Source organism: Quercus robur, chromosome 7 (assembly GCF_932294415.1).
Source record: "Quercus robur chromosome 7, dhQueRobu3.1, whole genome shotgun sequence".
Classification (NCBI taxonomy): Eukaryota; Viridiplantae; Streptophyta; class Magnoliopsida; order Fagales; family Fagaceae; genus Quercus; species Quercus robur.
In genome coordinates, this window is record NC_065540.1 from 9,507,100 (window position 1) to 9,524,189 (window position 17,090).

The 17,090-nt window shown below is 32.9% G+C and overlaps 2 protein-coding genes across 4 annotated transcripts; both read right to left on the bottom strand.

Moving 5' to 3' along the window:
* Positions 1-399: 399 nt before the first annotated feature.
* Positions 400-6,066, bottom strand: LOC126692101 (uncharacterized). 2 transcript variants are annotated; one of them, XM_050387581.1, is made up of 11 exons: positions 5,730-6,063; positions 5,517-5,611; positions 4,801-4,858; positions 4,181-4,372; positions 3,863-3,939; positions 3,520-3,602; positions 3,291-3,342; positions 2,393-2,461; positions 1,933-2,019; positions 1,677-1,741; positions 400-858 (listed from the first exon to the last, which is right to left on the bottom strand). In XM_050387581.1, the coding sequence occupies exons 1-11, from the start codon at positions 5,863-5,865 to the stop codon at positions 729-731; spliced, it is 1,044 nt and encodes a 347-aa protein (XP_050243538.1). In that variant the 5' UTR covers positions 5,866-6,063; the 3' UTR covers positions 400-728. The 2 variants fall into 2 exon arrangements, with proteins under 2 accessions (XP_050243538.1, XP_050243539.1); XM_050387582.1 differs by lacking the exon at positions 2,393-2,461 and having other exon boundaries at positions 5,730-6,066.
* A 4,873-nt stretch (positions 6,067-10,939) lies between these two features.
* On the bottom strand, positions 10,940-16,222 carry LOC126692102 (uncharacterized). 2 transcript variants are annotated; one of them, XR_007644938.1, is made up of 12 exons: positions 15,831-16,222; positions 15,603-15,697; positions 15,395-15,452; positions 14,434-14,625; positions 14,076-14,152; positions 13,690-13,772; positions 13,435-13,486; positions 12,921-12,989; positions 12,471-12,557; positions 12,228-12,292; positions 11,617-11,864; positions 10,940-11,381 (listed from the first exon to the last, which is right to left on the bottom strand). XR_007644938.1 is itself a non-coding variant. In XM_050387583.1 (11 exons), exons 1-11 carry the CDS (start codon positions 15,964-15,966, stop codon positions 11,270-11,272), a joined length of 1,026 nt encoding a protein of 341 aa, XP_050243540.1. In that variant the 5' UTR covers positions 15,967-16,221; the 3' UTR covers positions 10,940-11,269. The 2 variants fall into 2 exon arrangements, 1 of the variants encoding a protein (XP_050243540.1); XM_050387583.1 differs by lacking the exon at positions 11,617-11,864 and having other exon boundaries at positions 15,831-16,221.
* Between the last annotated feature and the right edge of the window lie 868 nt (positions 16,223-17,090).

The following is a 17,090-nucleotide window of genomic DNA, read 5'->3' on the forward strand; positions in this document are numbered from 1 at the left end:
AATAGACTTCTAGTACAAGTAGGAGACTTGGCTTGCACACAAAGTAGAATTAGGCTTGGGCCTATACTAATGGGCTAATATATCTCTAACACTTCTTATTTTTCAGAATCTAACACACCCAATAAGCGGGCAATGGCTTGCCCATCCGCCTAGATTGATAAGATTTATAGTAATGTTTGCTGGGTTAATTAGCAAGAATTAGAAGAAGAAAAAAAATAGTGGTGATGCTAGTATTTTTGCAACAAGGTTTTATTGAATGAATTATTAGTTTTAACTTTTAAGATTATGCTTAGAAAAAGAAAGGGACTACAAAATACAGTTTTAGTCTTCTCCATCTTTTAGCAGCCCAAGGGAAAAGAGGTTTTTTTTTTTTTTAAGGATGGGAAAAGAGAATTGAAATAGGAGAATTACACTGGCGTGGATTACAACTATTTGGATGACAATGCAATATTAATACATCAAATAGCTCTGCTTAGGCATGAGATTAGGTGCACTAAAATTCTATTGAATATTAAGTTTGGCTAACAAAAATAGCTCTGCTTACTACAGAGTACAGACAAAAAACTATTGCATCCTTTCAACGAATCTGCCCATAAAAATCGAAGTCGTCTTTGTTGATTTGGTTGGATGTATGCTTGATGCTCTAACAGTCTTTCCAGATTACACCTTTTGCAAAGTTTTATGGTTGGTTATTACCAAAATATATATATTACCAAAAAAAGAAAGTTTTATGGTTGTGTTGTTGAAGCCAAAGTCTCATTTCTAGATCCTGATCCTTCACTTTCATCAGTAAGTACTTGATATTGTGCATTGGAGTTTCCATCTTCGAGAGATGGTGCAGGATCAGAATTCTTCTCACTGTTACAACATAAAACAAAAAACATGAAGTAAAAAAATTGGTTATAATATTTTGAAGTAGCAACTTATCAAGTTCTAACGGACCGATATGATAAAGGAATCTACCACTAGTCACATTCCATGAATCCATCAGAAAATCACAGTTTGATTACACAAATATTGTACCTCAAAGCAGTTATTCAGATTAGGCAAATTTTATAATGGCTGGAAAAATTTCTCTAGCAAAGAGTTTAGCTATAGCTCATCCCACAGCATAATCTCACTGTTTTTTATGAAGCTTTGATCCTTTGTAATAGAAGGGCTTTATTGGTGAAAGCATGTTTCTATATAATATTACTGTATTCAATATGGAAACACAAAGGTCCTGCTATTTTGTAAGTTAAATTCAATGGATCAAACTCTACTATAATAATGTGCTCAAGGGTTATGGCTAAGGCCAAGCTGAATATCCTCACTAGGCATGCATCAAATTGCTTCATATCCATATCCTCACTGTGAAACAAGTTTCTCAGCTGATTAGTCATTAAAAATTGAACAGACCTGGCTGCTGAATTTTTGTTTTATAAAATTCACGTGCACAATGAAAATTATTGTGCTTGATTTTTGGGTTTAACTAACAATCAATTGCTTTTGGGAGGTTCTTTCTTCTACATGGAAAATCAGGTTTACTTTTCTATCAATTTTGAGATGATAACTGTTCTTTGAGTTCTCTATTTAAAGAGACCAATGACAAGAACTTACACATGATGCTGCATGGATATTCACAACCAGAGAGTTTGACTAATAAAAAATATTTAAGGCAAAGGTTTAGAACATACGTTGTTGAATAAAGGATGAGTCCCACAACTACAATGGCAAAAGCGAGATAGTATAACCAATCGACCTGCAACGGGGGGGGGGGGGGGGGGGGGATAAGTTTTAGGTCAGGTTTCATGCGATTGTCACAAATTGTAAATAAATGAGATGCATTTGCTTGAAATAGCTGCAGAACTTCATAACCATGCATCAGACTCAAAAAGCTTGGGCATCTATGTAACAGCTTAGTAATATTAGGCATAATTTTGAAATGAATACCTGCTGTTTGTAGAAAAAGATTCGAATGACCACTGCCCACATGTCAGATGTTAGGATAGAGAGATTGAACATTGTAGCTCCACTTAACTGTATGCAAAAGACTCAAATCAAGAGATTCAAGACAGTGACCATTGGTATTTCTCATAGAACTGCTTCACTAAAATAAAGACATTCTAAGCAATTGATTTTTAGTTTCATAGCCATTTCATCTAGTCAATTATATCTGAGAAAAAAGGATAAGATACACACTCTTAATCTTTTTATTATCAAAACCTCAACAGGGAATTTGGTGATCACTGAACTTAATTAACTATATATTTTGTTCTCATCTATCAGTTGACAATTTGTAAGGAGTTTTGCTTTGTGCAAAGATTTGCTCTGTAACAAGCTAACTGAAAAGTAACTGAATTTTCATCTAATGAAAGTGACTTCTCCAAATTTTGATAAGAATTAAAATTACCTTAAGAACGAAAGGAACGAGGGAGTAGAACATAAAGGTAGCTACAGTATAGCCAAAAAAGGATAATATCTGAAAACATAAACACAAGTTCAATGTTAAAAGATCTGGGATTCAATCCATATCTACATAAAAAATTGATTGGTATCTTGGTCTGATGATAAAAAGCCATCATTAGGAGTAGACGCCATAAGTTGAAACTCTCTCAAAAAAAAAAAAAGTTCAATGTTAAAAGTGTAACCAATGAACATATTTGCAAGTTAGACAGGAACAGCATGCAGTAATGCGACAGATAAATTCCTACATCATATGTCCAAATTATTTTGCCTTAAACTTTATGCCTTATGGGAAATCTCATTGCTGTACTTCAAAGATAAAACATGATTTAAACTTTTTTCCCCTACCTGATCTAGTGATATTACAAGTGATGTCCAAAAGTCATGAAATCTTCTTCTAAAAACCCAATCAATGAAATTCATCACCCTAATTTTAATGGTCTGGCAACAGTTTCAGGTCATGCAGATTGCTGCAGAAAATTCACTAGCAGATAGTAGAAACTATGGTCAAAATTTTCCCTGCAATTTTAATTTGTATAATCAACATCAAAAATTTAAGTTTATCAGTTAGAGCTTAGATGTCAGTCTTATTCTCACAATTTTATTAACCCCCCCCCCCCCCTAGCCCCAAAAGAAAAAAGAAAAAAGAAAATACAGATTAGTTGAAATTGAAACTGTTTACGTTGAAAGCCATGGTATTGATACCTAAAGCAGGGTTACAGATACCTAATACAGGCCAAGCTGCTAGAAAGAAACATAAAGAACATGAGAAAAAAATAAATTAAGGCATGTTTGGAAGAGAAGATGAATAAAATGTAAAAGATTATCCAGAATTAAATACTTACAATAGCTACAGACCACTCAACTGATTCCAAACTCTTTAGCTCCAGTACAGATCTGAGTAAAGGTTATGGAATGAGAACAATACAATTCTTCTTCATATTGAATAGGAGCATAGATTGTTTATCCAAGCTATTTTCCTCAAGGCGAAAATCACAACAAAAATTTTAAAATAAAAACTTGAAAAGGAAGTGCAATTAATATCTCTAGTATAAACGGCCCACTGAAGGATACATTTCAACCACACTCACTAGAAATCCATAAACACCGATCATACAAATTACTTCAACGCGATCTTTTTTCTTAACACAAAATTCCTGCAATTTAGGAACTTAATTAGAAACGGCGCAACTTATAAGTAGTAAGTATGCGACTGAAAAAGATAAAAAGGCGGAAGAGGGCTTCTGTGGTATCTGATGTTCCACAAATCAAACTTCTGGAGTTCAATTGTCAAGGCAACTTTAATCTTCAGGCTTTTAATTACTAATTGCTACTCCAAATTTCTTGTTTAGTAACTGCTAATGGCATACTTCAGTTGCCATTTAGTCAACAAGTTAGTTTGAGACAATTCACCAACCTCACCAACATTGCTAAATGCATAGAAAATTGTCCCTGCAATGACAAGAATATCCCCTAGCAGAGGTTTTGAGCCACCTGAAAGATCAATGTATGATATGACATCAATAATACATAGAATCTGGGATAGAGTTAGAACTATTTAAAGGGGATGGTAGTTCCCTTTCAATGTTCACCCAAAACATCAAAGCAACCATTGAAGTCCACTAAGGCACTAAACACTACCACTAGTATTCTTCAACATGATTCTAAAGAACAAGACAACCATTACTTTAAGTACCCAGAAAATGGAAAAATTAGTTGGGAGAGAAAATGTCACCTCCACCACCAACCCCAGCATCAGAGAGGAGCACTAAACCAAGGCCAAGCACACAGAGGGCTACACCAAATAACTGCCATAAGGAGTATCGAGTGCCTAGGAAGAACCATGTCAGAACTATGACCCATGCTACTGTCCAGCAGTCCAATAATGTCACACTAGTAATTGATGAGAACTGGTACGCTTTGTTAACTGCCATAAAGCATCTAAAATGTCAATTAATGATTCACAGATATCCATATACGATCTAACCCCATACAGTAAATTTTCAAGAAGTCTATATAGCAATAAAAATTATACACTAGAGATTTATTTAACATGTTACTTTGTTCTGGTTTTGGAAATGCATTGTGACAAATTCTCATGATTAAATTCCAAATTCTAACAAATATTACATGGTCAGCTCATCTTTTCTGATTTTTTTTTTTTGGCTAATAAGTGAAGCCAGTGGTTTTTCCGACATTTTATTACTTACCTTGTTTTCCTGCATCTTCCTTACTTCAAAACCATAGCAGCACAATATTCAAAAATGAAATCATCAATAATTAGCCTCTTACATCAATCTTACATGACTAATAATTTCAGAGCACATGTGAGTGAGTTACGATAGCATTACTCACCAAGATAATTCCCTTGAACATCCACAAAACCTAGAATGAGATACCAGTACCAAGAAACCTGCAACCCCATACCGCGTATGAAACATATTCAGAACCCCAAGAGCAACATAGAATATTGTAACAATAATCTAGCAATAAGTCTAGAGACACACAAATATTCACACTACCAAACTTCAACTATTTTGAATAAAATTGGTGTTAGGTGTGAAAATTGATGTTGCTCTAATCATAACTTGTCTTCTTAGCAAATAACTTGTCCCCTTAGCAAATAGTGTAAAATGTTGTGAAAAAACTGTATCCATAGCATATCACACGTTACAATATGTGTGAAATGCTATTGACACAATTTTTTCACAACATTTTACACTATTTGCTAAGGGGACAAGTTATTTGCTAATGTGTGAAATGCTATGTATAAAATTTTTGCACAACATTTTACACTATTTGCTAAGGGGACAAGTTATTTGCTAAGGGGACAAGTTATGATTAGAGCAACATCAATTGCAATGTAATGTAACCAATTGCACATATTGTGAAATGTAACCATGTAACCAATTGCACAGCATTTCACATATTGTAATGTAACCAATTGCACTTACAGTTTAAAAAACAAAAAAAAATTGCACTTACAGTTTCAGTCCCATCACAGCTAATCTAATATACAAACAAACACAGTTTCTTAGTAATAATGAACAAAAAGAACAGCAAATTATTACCTTTAGTCTCTGACGCCTATACAACAAAAGATTTCCATAAACCAAAGCCAAAACGAAGTAACCAAACAAAGTTTGAGTAAGAGGCGTATCTACACCTACACATTACACAGTACACAACCAAACAAACAAACAAAATCAATACCAAAAGTGGTCAAAAAGAGAAGAGGAGAAAAGGAATGAAGAAATCAGAGATGGGGGTTTGAAAAAGTTTACCAAGATCAGCTATGAGAGACGAAGTGAAGCTCATGAGAGCCATTACAAAAGACACAACCTGACCCAGAAACAGTATGTACGCTGTTCGCCAAGTTGCATGGCTTCTCCACCAGTCTCTCAAACCGAACCTGTCCATACTCAATACTCAAAACTCAAACTCAAACTCAAACTCAAACTTACAAGAAGCCCGTACTACAAGGAGATCTCTCTCTGTGTGTGTCTAGTCTCTCTCTATATAAGACTTTTATTATATAGTTGTGCATAAAGATAAAATCAAGTCATGTACATGACGATCTTATTTTTTATATTGAAGGAATATTAAGAGGACCAGTTAATATGTGGATATTTGTGAATAAAATAAAACTTAGCGTGTATGTGATAATAAACTAATAAAGTAACCAATTGCAGAGTACTGCTGCAGCTACCGTTCTTGTGTTCCAACTTAGCTCCTGAACGATGGACGCGGGATCCGAGATAGCATTGGTCTTTGCCTCTTTGGTGTCGGCACTTTTATAACAAATCTTAAACTAAACAAATTTTATACTGTCAGTTGTTGCGGTTTTTTTTTTTTTTTTTTTGAAAAAATTAAAAATAATTTTAATTGTGAATTTAAATTAAAACTAGTAACAATTTATTATCTAAAATTTATTGTAAAAGTTTTATAAAAAATGTTATAAATGTAGCATTTTTCAATATGTTTAATTAACTTTGTGCGAATAAAATAACAAAAAAGGTTTAAAGGGTGTTGAGTTTTGTAGAACCTAGTTGTATTTGATCTAGATTATGACTCGATGTGAAATAAAAGTGTGACTTTTTTTTTTTTTTTTTTTTCCTGAGGCCTAGTCCATGAAGCAGAGGCTTAGGCTAAAAGGCCCAAGTTTTGGCCCGTTTTAGCCTATTGGTGAATCTTGTGCATAGGAATCGGCATGATAGAAATACTGTTGTTTAGAGATTAGAGTTTGGTGTATTGTTTTAAGAGAAAATTTTATAAAACTAGTAATTTTAATGGTAAGTTTAAATTGGAACTAATAATAATTTACTACCTAAAATTTATTGTGAAAGTTTTATAAAAAAATGTTATGAATGTGGCATTTTTCAATATGTTTAATTAACTTTGTGTGAATAAAATAATAAAAAAGGTTTAAAAGGTGTTGAGCTTTGTGGAACCTAATTTTGTTTGATCTAGATTATGACCGGATCTAAAATAAAAGTGCGATTTTTTTTTTCCCCTGAGGCTTAATCCGTAGATTAGAGGTTTGGACTAATAGGCCCAAGTTTTGGCCCGCTTTAGCCCATTGGTGAATCTTGTGCGCATAAACTGGCAAGATGGAAAAACTGTTGTTTAGAGATTAGAGTTTGGTGTGTTGTTTTGAGAGAAAAAACTATACTGTCGTATCTTGTATTTTTTCCTTGTGAATAGTGAAATTTCTTCAACTCCGTGGACGTAGGTAAATTGCCGAATTATGTAAATATTGTCTTGTGCGATTGTTTTCTTTGACGCATTTTTTTTTCTTTCTATTTTTGCATCTCACATATTTTGAGAATTTCATTGATATTCACTTCAAAGGAAGGTTATTAGTTTATATTGTACTATTAATATAAGATTTATATTGTAAACTAAATAAATGTATACAATATGTAGACTATAATTAATGTAAATCTTACATTGATAGTACAATGTAAACCAATAATTGTCCTTGTCCAAGTTTAAAATAGAAAAAAAAAAAAAAAAAGAATTGGGAAATTAACTAGTTACGGAGTACAATCTATGTAATAGCCCACTCTTCATCTTCTAGGAGCAATACTGGAGCATAATGGGAAGCAAGAGAATAGAGTACTGAAATTGGAGATCACCATTGAATATTGGATTCATAAATCATAAGTAAAGGATCTGGTTAAAAGCGGGTGCTTTTTGGGCATCTATTATTCATCAATCCTATGAAAAATTGTCAAAAAAATCAGTTTTTCATTTTTCCCTAAAATTTTCATAAATTAGTTTACTAATGAATACCCTAAGCGCATTCGCCAGTAAAATTCTTGTAAAAATTATAATGCAATTGTCATGCATTTTAGCTTGGAGCTTGGAGGCGTTTATTTGAAAATAAATATTTAATTTTTCTTTCATTCAAATGTATTATGAGTTCATTCTAGATTTCTAGTCATTTCTTTCGATTAGCATATTAGTAAGGGTATTTTTGTAATTACACTATAATTCCTTGTATAAATATATGCTAAGGTGTGGGCTTGACTTAATATATCCTAAACCTTTCTTTTTCATCCTGGTGTCTTTCACTTTATTTTTCTTCCTCTCACTTCTCTCTTAACTCTAATTTTCCACAGTCCATAGTCTACAGTTAAATTTAAGCGATAAATCAGTTTGTTCAATTTGGCTAGAGTTTTACTAATTTAAAGGATGTGTAGCCTTATTATGTTCTAGTTGGTGCATGATTTGAAATGTTGTGGACCATTTACAGTGGAAAAGGAGAAGAATATCACACTATAGTTAATTATGAGAAGGATGTTAATCTGGAAAGAAACAACCATGAGAAAGGAAATGAAATTGGGGAAACAAAACCACATTGTTTAGGTAGTCTCAAAGGCAGAACCACGGGGCAACAGAAGAAGAACACTCGTCGGTGATGAATTTCCCAAGCCTGCTGGCAGGCCTCCCATTGAAATAGGTAGTTTCTCATTTTAAAACATACAAATAGCCACTGCTACAAATCATTTTTATTACCACAAGAAGTATGTGACCAACTCATCATACCACACATCAAGAAACACAAAGTTATGTTCCCAAACATTTTCAGTCCATCTATCACATTGTTTGACGCATGGCTGGATTTGTTAAATATGTAGAGTCAAACATAAGTAGACAAGAAGCATAATCAAATACATAAATATAATATAAGAGGTAAAAATAATGTTGACTGTAATTAATAGCACAGATCTATGTGAAACCTACCACATGGTGGTGTGGCTTGATGGTAGGAGTCTTTATTCTGCACCCAGAGAGGAGCGGTTCGAGTAATAGTCCTAGTAAGATCCGTGTGGTACACGTGGTATTACTCATTACCGTCACGTGGCGTGGGATCGATGAGCCCACACCAGAAACCCCCTTTTTTATTCTAAAAAAAAAAAAAAAAAGATCCACGTGAAACCTATTGTATTAAAGTATGGTCGCACATCAAACTTTTTGTTAAAAGTTTGATGCATGGCTGGATTTGTTAAATATGTAGAGTCAGACATAAGTAGACAAGAAGCATAATCAAATACATAAATGTAATATAACAGGTAAAAATAATGTTGACTGTAATTAATAGCACAGATCCATGTGAAACCTATTGTATTAAAGTATGGTTGTACATCAAACTTTTTGTTTAAAGTGTGTTAAAGCATACTTGTACTTTGAAAAATTTTGAAAAAGTAAAAAAAAAAAAAAAAAAAAAAAAGGTGAGATTTTAAAAAATTGTACATAAAAGTTAAAAGCTAAAAGATATAAGCTGAGCTTATAAGTTGATGCCAGCTCCATAAGATGAGCCCACAGATTAAGGATTTCTTTCTATGAAGTAGGCTTTGGACTGACTTTGTGGGACTTAGGCTTGCTGGTTTTTTGTAATTTGCACCAAAAAAATGCCTCTTAACACAGGGCTAGTATTATTTATAAGACTATGGGCTAGCATTATGTTTAACTTTATGTGAATAAAATAATCAAAGGTTAAAAATGGTAAAGATCAAATCCATGGCATTTGAGGTTGAGCGATTTGGCTCATTTTCTTGTTCAGAGCTACTTGATTAACTTATTATTTTTTAATATATTATGAAACCATAACTAAAATATTTTATCTTTTTACAATTTAATAAAAAAATTTTACAAATAGATTGTTTATATCATCAATAAGTTACAAATAATAATTTAATATCATATGAATCTATTGACAAACTTATATAATCAAATTTCATGTCTATATAAATAAACTCTTAGCCAATTATACATATAAAATATAATATTATATATAGTTAAATCGAGCCATCATGTTCATGAACTCATTATTGTGTTTGAGCTTGGCTCATTTAATAATTGAGCCTGAAATTAATGCTTGAACTTAGCATGTTTTCTAAACAGACGAACATAAACAAGCTTTTTTCCAAACCAAGTTCGAGTTGTTCATAAACAAACCTTTTTTTCCTTCCTTTTGGTGGATTTATAATTCTCTCTTGCATCCCTACTTTAAGTTAATGAATTTTTGTTTTGAACTTTTCTCCCACACAAAAGGTGACTACTCTCTCTCTCTCTCTCTCTCTCTCTCTCTCTATATATATATATATATATATATTCTTTCTTTTGGTGGATTTTTAATTCAATCTTGCATTTCTATTTTAAGCTGATCTAATTTGGTTGTGTTTTTAAGTTGTTGTTTTTTTCTTTGATTGTTAGATGTAACCCTATTTTATTATAAATATATTATACAATGATATAATGTTATTCTATTATATAGCATGATTTAGATAATTTGGTGTTTACAATTATATCTTTTATTTTGAATATTCTTCTCATCTCTTTTTTATTCTATGAATTTGCTATTTTCTCTACCATTCTCTCCCAAAAAAGGGATTATGCTCTCTCTCTCTCTCTCTCTCTCTCTCTCTCTCTCTCTCTCTCTCTCTCTCTCTCTCTCTCTCTCTCTGTTTTTAATTCTTTCTTGTAACTCTACTTTAAGTTAATGATTTTTTATAGTTTTTAATACCTCTACTTTGGGTGTCAATGTTTTGGTATTGTGTTTTTTTAGTTCCCCATCACAAGTCTTCTTACTCCCTCTTATAATTTTGGTTTCATATTTGTTTGAACTTATCCTTAGTTTAAAAGTGAGAATTTGAGTTTATATCAAAACACAATCTACATTACTATGTATTTGAATGTACCTACCAATTGTAATTATATGATAATTTTTTATTATCATGATAATTTCCTCAAGAGAATGAGAAATTTGAAAACTAAAATTTTAATTGTACCAAAAGAAATTAGGATATATAATGCATAATAACAATAGTTAGAAGAATATAGATCACTTCAAAAATGAAGACTAAAATAATATCAATCAAAAACACCAAAAAATTTTAAAATTATTTATTTGTAAAAAAATAGAAAGATAAAAATTACTTATAAAAATTGTTTAATTTTTAGGAAGAATAAATTATTTGGAATTAAATTTAGAGAATAAATTATACATTATACCACATCTCAATATAATTAATATTCTCATGTATCACGTGGCTATGAGACTAGTTGGGATATAAAACTCAAATTTTTCTTGGAACTACATACCTGTTTGGGGGCCATGGCATTCAAACTTTCTAGAATCTCAAGATTTACCCTCATATTTCAGTTTGATTTAATGCTGACCAGATAGGCAGTCCCCCTAATATTCTTACTTCTTATATAACCCTCTTAGTTAGTTTATTTTTCATAATTGTTAATGCTTCCACCTAGTATGAATTTCTAGTTCCACTCCTAATTATACTGGATTCTGCCCTGCCCCTCACGAAACCAAAGACTCATTTCTAGTCGCTTCAATTTCCTCAGTAAGCACTTCGTATTGTGTATTGGAGTTTCCATCCTCGATGGCAGGTACAGGAACATAATTCTTCTCACTGTACGTAAACCAAAATAAACAGATCAAGAAGAAAAGAAAAATGAGTTAAGTAAAATACTTTGGCTACAATTTTTTGAAAGCAGAACCTTAGATATCAAGTACTAAGATGGACATGATAAATCATATTGCACTTGCCATGAATCTGTCAGAAATTCACATTTTGATTATAAAAAGATTGTAGCTCAAAGCAGTTACTTAGAATAGGCCAATTTCCTAATGGTTGTTGGAATTACCTTAACAAAAGGGTCAAGCTATAGCTTCATCTCACCGTTTTCATGATGCTTTTCCCTTTTGTAATAGAAAGTCTCAAATGGTGAAAACATATTACTATATATATTTTTTCCACTTAATATGGAAATACAAAGATATCTTACAACTTCAATATAGTATACTCTAAACTGTGCTCAAGGAATTTGTCTAAGGTCAAGTTCAAAATCCTCACTAGGCTTATCAGACATTGGTTCCTCAAGGGTGTAAGGAGCTGTTCACAGAGAAGATAAAAAGTCATTTAAGGCTTTGCAAAAGCACTGTGAAACAGGATTGTCATTACACATAAAACAGACTAGGCTGATGAATTTTTATCCATTATCCATATATTTCACATGCCCCTAGCAAATTACAGAGCTTGATTTTTGTGTTAACAATCATCTCTAATTATGAGGTTCTTTTTTTTCTGCACGGAGAATTTGGTTAAGTTTTCTATAAAATTTGAGATGAACAGTGTTCTTTACATTCTATTAAAAGAGACAATGACAAGAACTTTCACATGATGCTGTGTTGCATGTATATTCACAACCAGACAGTTTGCCAAAAAAAAATTTCAAGGCAAAGAATTAGAACTTACGTTGTTGAATAGATGACAAGTCCAATACACACAATTGCAAAAGATAAATAGTATAACCAATCAACCTGCCAGTGGAGATTAATATTTGGTCAGGTTTGTAATGCATGACACCAAAAATTAAGAAAGAAGATGTATTTGCATAGTATAATTGCAGAACTGAATACAGTATGAGACTCAAAGAGCTAGGGTCCAAGCTATTTATATTACAGCTCAGGAACATATGCATAAATTTGAAAAGCTTACCTGCTGGTGGTAGAAAAAAATGCGAATTACAACTGCCCACATGTCAGAAGTTAGGATAGAGAGATTGAACATCGTTGCTCCACTTAACTGTATGCAAAATACTCAAATTAAAAACAGTGGCCATTAGTATATCTCATAGGACAGCATCACTATAATAAAGGTAGGAATTGATTTTTAGTTTCATAATTAGTTCATCTAGTCAATGAGATCAAAGAAAAGAGGATTTAGAGAATTAACGCTCTTTTGCTTTTATTATCAAAACATGGACAGGGAGTTTGATTCTTACCTTAAACTACATATTTTTGTTCTCATCTTTCAAAATAGAATTCTATTTGTAATCAATTTTTCATTGTAAGACCTCTCAGTAACTAGACCAAACTCAAAGGCAATTGAATTTTCACCTAAACAAAGTAATTGCCCCAAAAAAAGTTGAAGAGAAGGGGGACTTACCTGAAGAACGAAAGGAGCAACGGTGTAGAACATAAAAGTTGATACAGCAAACCCAGCAAAGGCTAATATCTGAAAACATGAAAACAGATTATTTTTTAAGGTGTAAGGAATGCACATTTTCGGAAATTAGACAGGAAAGGCATACAGTAATGTTGCAGCTAAATTTCTTACATCTTGTCCACACGGTCTTTGCTTAAGAAAACTTTAAGCATTAGTGACACCAACTTCCAAGATCAAACATGATATAATCTTTCTTTTTTCCCTTCCCAATACTAGAAATGATTTCCAAAATTCAAATAAAATCTTATTTTATTAAAACCTATTCAGCCATTGCAGATTGTAGACTCCATCATCAAACTTTTCCTCAGAATCTTATTATGTAAAATTAACATCAAGAACTGAAATATATCAGTGGGAGTTTAGATTTCCTATTCTCACATAAAAATAAATCCAAGCATGTCAGGATGAGAAGATGGATGAACCATAAAAGATTATGCAAAATTAAATTACATACAATATCTGTAGACCACTCAATTGATTCCAGACTCTTGAGCTCCACTATAGATCTGAGAAAAGGTTAAGGAATGAAAGTAATACTACTCTTCTATTTAAAGAATAGCAACATAAATTACAATTCCAATCTTTTTTCCGCAAAGCTAAAACCACAACAAAAAGATTCTAAAAATAAATTTTGAAAATGAAGTGTAATCCATGTCTATTGTATTACTTATCCAAAAAAACTGTCTAGTACATTCCCAATGAAGGATACACTTCAACCACACTCACTAGAAATCCATAGACACCAATCATCGCAACTACTTCAATGCGATTTTTTTTCTTAACACAGAATTCCTGCATTTTAGAAAGTAATTATAAAAGGAGCAACTTTTAAATGGCAAGAATATGTTGAATTAGATAAAGGAAATGATCTTCAATGTTCCACATATGAAACTTGCAATTTAATTAACAAAGCTGAAAATAAAAATTGAAGCTTCAGGTTTGCTGCTTCAAATTTTTAGTATCATACTTCAGTAGGCGCTTATCATAGAACCGAAGACTTTCAGCCCATAAGTTAATCTGATGTCACTATCACCCTTTCAACCTAAAAGGAGTTATTTATCTTTCTATAGAGGAATCAGAAATGGATGCTCTGACCTCACCAACATTGCTCATTGCATAGAAAACTGTCCCAGCAATGACAAGTACATCCCCCAGCAGAGGTTTCGAACCATCTGAAAGATCAATTTATGATATGAAATTAATAATATATACAATCTGGAATTAGAGTCGCAAATACATAATGTTAATGGGGATGGTAGTGTTCACATAAAACTTGCTAGGAATGCCTTAGAAATCAAGGAACTAAGTTCACTATCCATGACTATAATTCCACTTATACACCCTCACCTAAAACAAAAACCATCCTTGAAACATGACTACTCTGAACAACCATTAGTTTCATTGCCCAGAAAATGAAAACATAAGTTATAAAATATAGAAGAGAAAATGTCACCTCCACCGCCCACCCCAGCATCAGAGAGGAACACTAAGCCAAGGCCAATGATACAGATGGCTGCACTAAATAACTGCCACAGGGAATACCGAGTGCCTAGAAAGAACCATGTCAAAATCATGACCCATGGTATTGTCCAACAATCCAATAACGTCACGCTGGTGATTGATGAGAACTGGTATGCCTTATTAACTGCATCAAATTAAACATCTACAAGTTAATTCATGAATCCTAGAAATCCACATTTTGGTCTACCTTATACAGGACTTAAGTAGATTTTGTAGGAAATAAGAATTATGCATTAAAGGTTCATTTTACATGTTATGTTGTTCTGGTTTTGGATATACACTGGGACAAAATTCTCTGTTTCTTTTAAAAATAATTCTAAGGTTCATTTCAAATACTACACGGTTGCTCTCCACACACAAAAAAAAAAAAAAAAAATTTGAGGGTAAGGATTTAAGGTTGCCTATTAATCACTTCTTCTAGACCTGTAGGAGTAGGAGCTTTGTACATTGTCTATGTTTTCCTCTGTCTTCCTTAGTTCAAAATCATCCTAAGCATCAAACACAGCCAAATCTCAAATTTGGCATTATGCAGAGGGGCGGAACTACTATGTGAAGTGGGGGGGGGCAAACTTCACAAATATTAGACTTTTATACCTAAATTTACCTAAACTTAAAAAAAAAATATGGTTAGCCCCAAAACTCTTCATATTTCTTGTATGACTCAATTAAATTAGTTCAACTTTGTATTTGTTATAATTTTGGCCCCCCATTCATAAAATCCTAGTTCTGCCCCTGCTAGCACAACAATTTTTGAGAACAATTGATTGCCATTACTAGCACAACAATTTTTGAGAACAAAAATCATCAATAATCTTAATTAGCCTCTCACATTGCTCATACATGACTAATAATGCTAAAGCATATGTGGGAGATTTTAAAGAGCATTTACTCACCAAGATAATTCCCTTGAACATCAACAAAACCTAAAAGGAGATACCAATACCAAGAAACCTGCCACACTCACACATTCTTAGAAACTCAAATGCAACTTAGAATATTGCAACCAAATGCACTTCAGCTTATGGTTTCAGTTTCAACACCGCTTGGTTGAGCAACTAATGCAATATAAAGAGCAAAAGAATGAAGAAAAAACGAATTTACCAGTAGTCTCTTACGCCTATACAGCAAAATACTCCCATAAACTGAAGCCAAAAAGAAGTAAGGAAACAAAGTCTGAGTAAGTGGTGCATCTACACCTACACACAACAACAGAAAACAAAATCAAGTAAAGGGTCAACATAAATTACCCAAAAAAAAAAAAAAAATCATGGTCATCAACATGAGAAGCAGAGAAATGCATGAAACTAAAGATGGGTTTTTGAAGGTTACCAAGATCAGCTATCAGAGACGAAGTGAAGCTACCGAGTGCAAGTACAAAAGAGACAACCTGACCCAGGAACAGTAGGTAGATTGTTTTCCAGGTTTCATGGCTTCTCCAGCGGCCATTCAAATTGCACCAGCTCATACTGATTACTGAAACTTGCAGAAGTATCAAAGCAAAAGACTACCCAAAATTGTCTGCTTAGAATCATTATAGCTGAACATATCAGATATAAGTTATACCGTATAGCAGGAGTTCTTTAATGAACCATTGTGCAGGTGCGTGACAATCTGGGAAGCAGGGACACTGACCCGGACATGGTACGATTTCGAGTACTACACAGCAAAACTACAATTTTTTAAAAAAATATGACAGGATACACCTCTTTTTTGGTTAAAAGAAAATAGGGTTTACTAGTTATGTTAGCCCTGGGGCAGAATTCCTGCTGGTAGTAGGCCTCGAACCTAGGTGGATTAAATGAAGTGCTCAAGTCTTATCAACTGAGCCAAGATCCCGGTGACTACAGGATACACATATTAATTCGTTATCAAAATATATTATCAAACAAACAAAAATTATGGTTAAGTTTTCATTTTTCATATAATATTAAAAAATATCAATTTAAAAACAATAATAGATAATAAAGTGAATTCATGAGTCTTGACTAATAAGTGCAATAGTCATTCTACAGGTATAAGTGTTTGTGGGGTATGAAGAGTAAGGATCGGGGTTCAAATCTCCAGAAAAGTACTTCATATACCTATACACTTAAATTAAAATAAAGTAAAATTTATATCTTGTATAAAATTTACCCCTCATATAAGAGAAGGAAACATTACTCCCGGAATATCTAAGTTTTTTCTCTGTTGGAGAAGAGTGGACTATGTTCAACACAAGTATGACAAGGTATAACACCTCAAATAAAGTGGTCTACTTGGTAGATGACAACTGCTAATTGCATCTATTTAGAAATCTACCACTGCCCTTCTGTGCTTCCCTACTTCCTGAACAGTGAGCTAGGGAGACTACATTGTGTTGGTGAGAAATACTGCCACCAATTTGCTTGAGATTTTTTAAACCCATTGAATCTGTGGGGTCGAAAGTGCCGACCTTGACTTCGACTGACCGACCAACTGAAGAGCAAATGAATATAATCCTTTTCTTAGTCTAAAGGATTAAGAATAGGCTGCTAATAATGTCGTACATCAAACATAATCAATTCACCAGTATTATAACAAAGCCAAAAGTGATGTTGACCAAAATCCCCC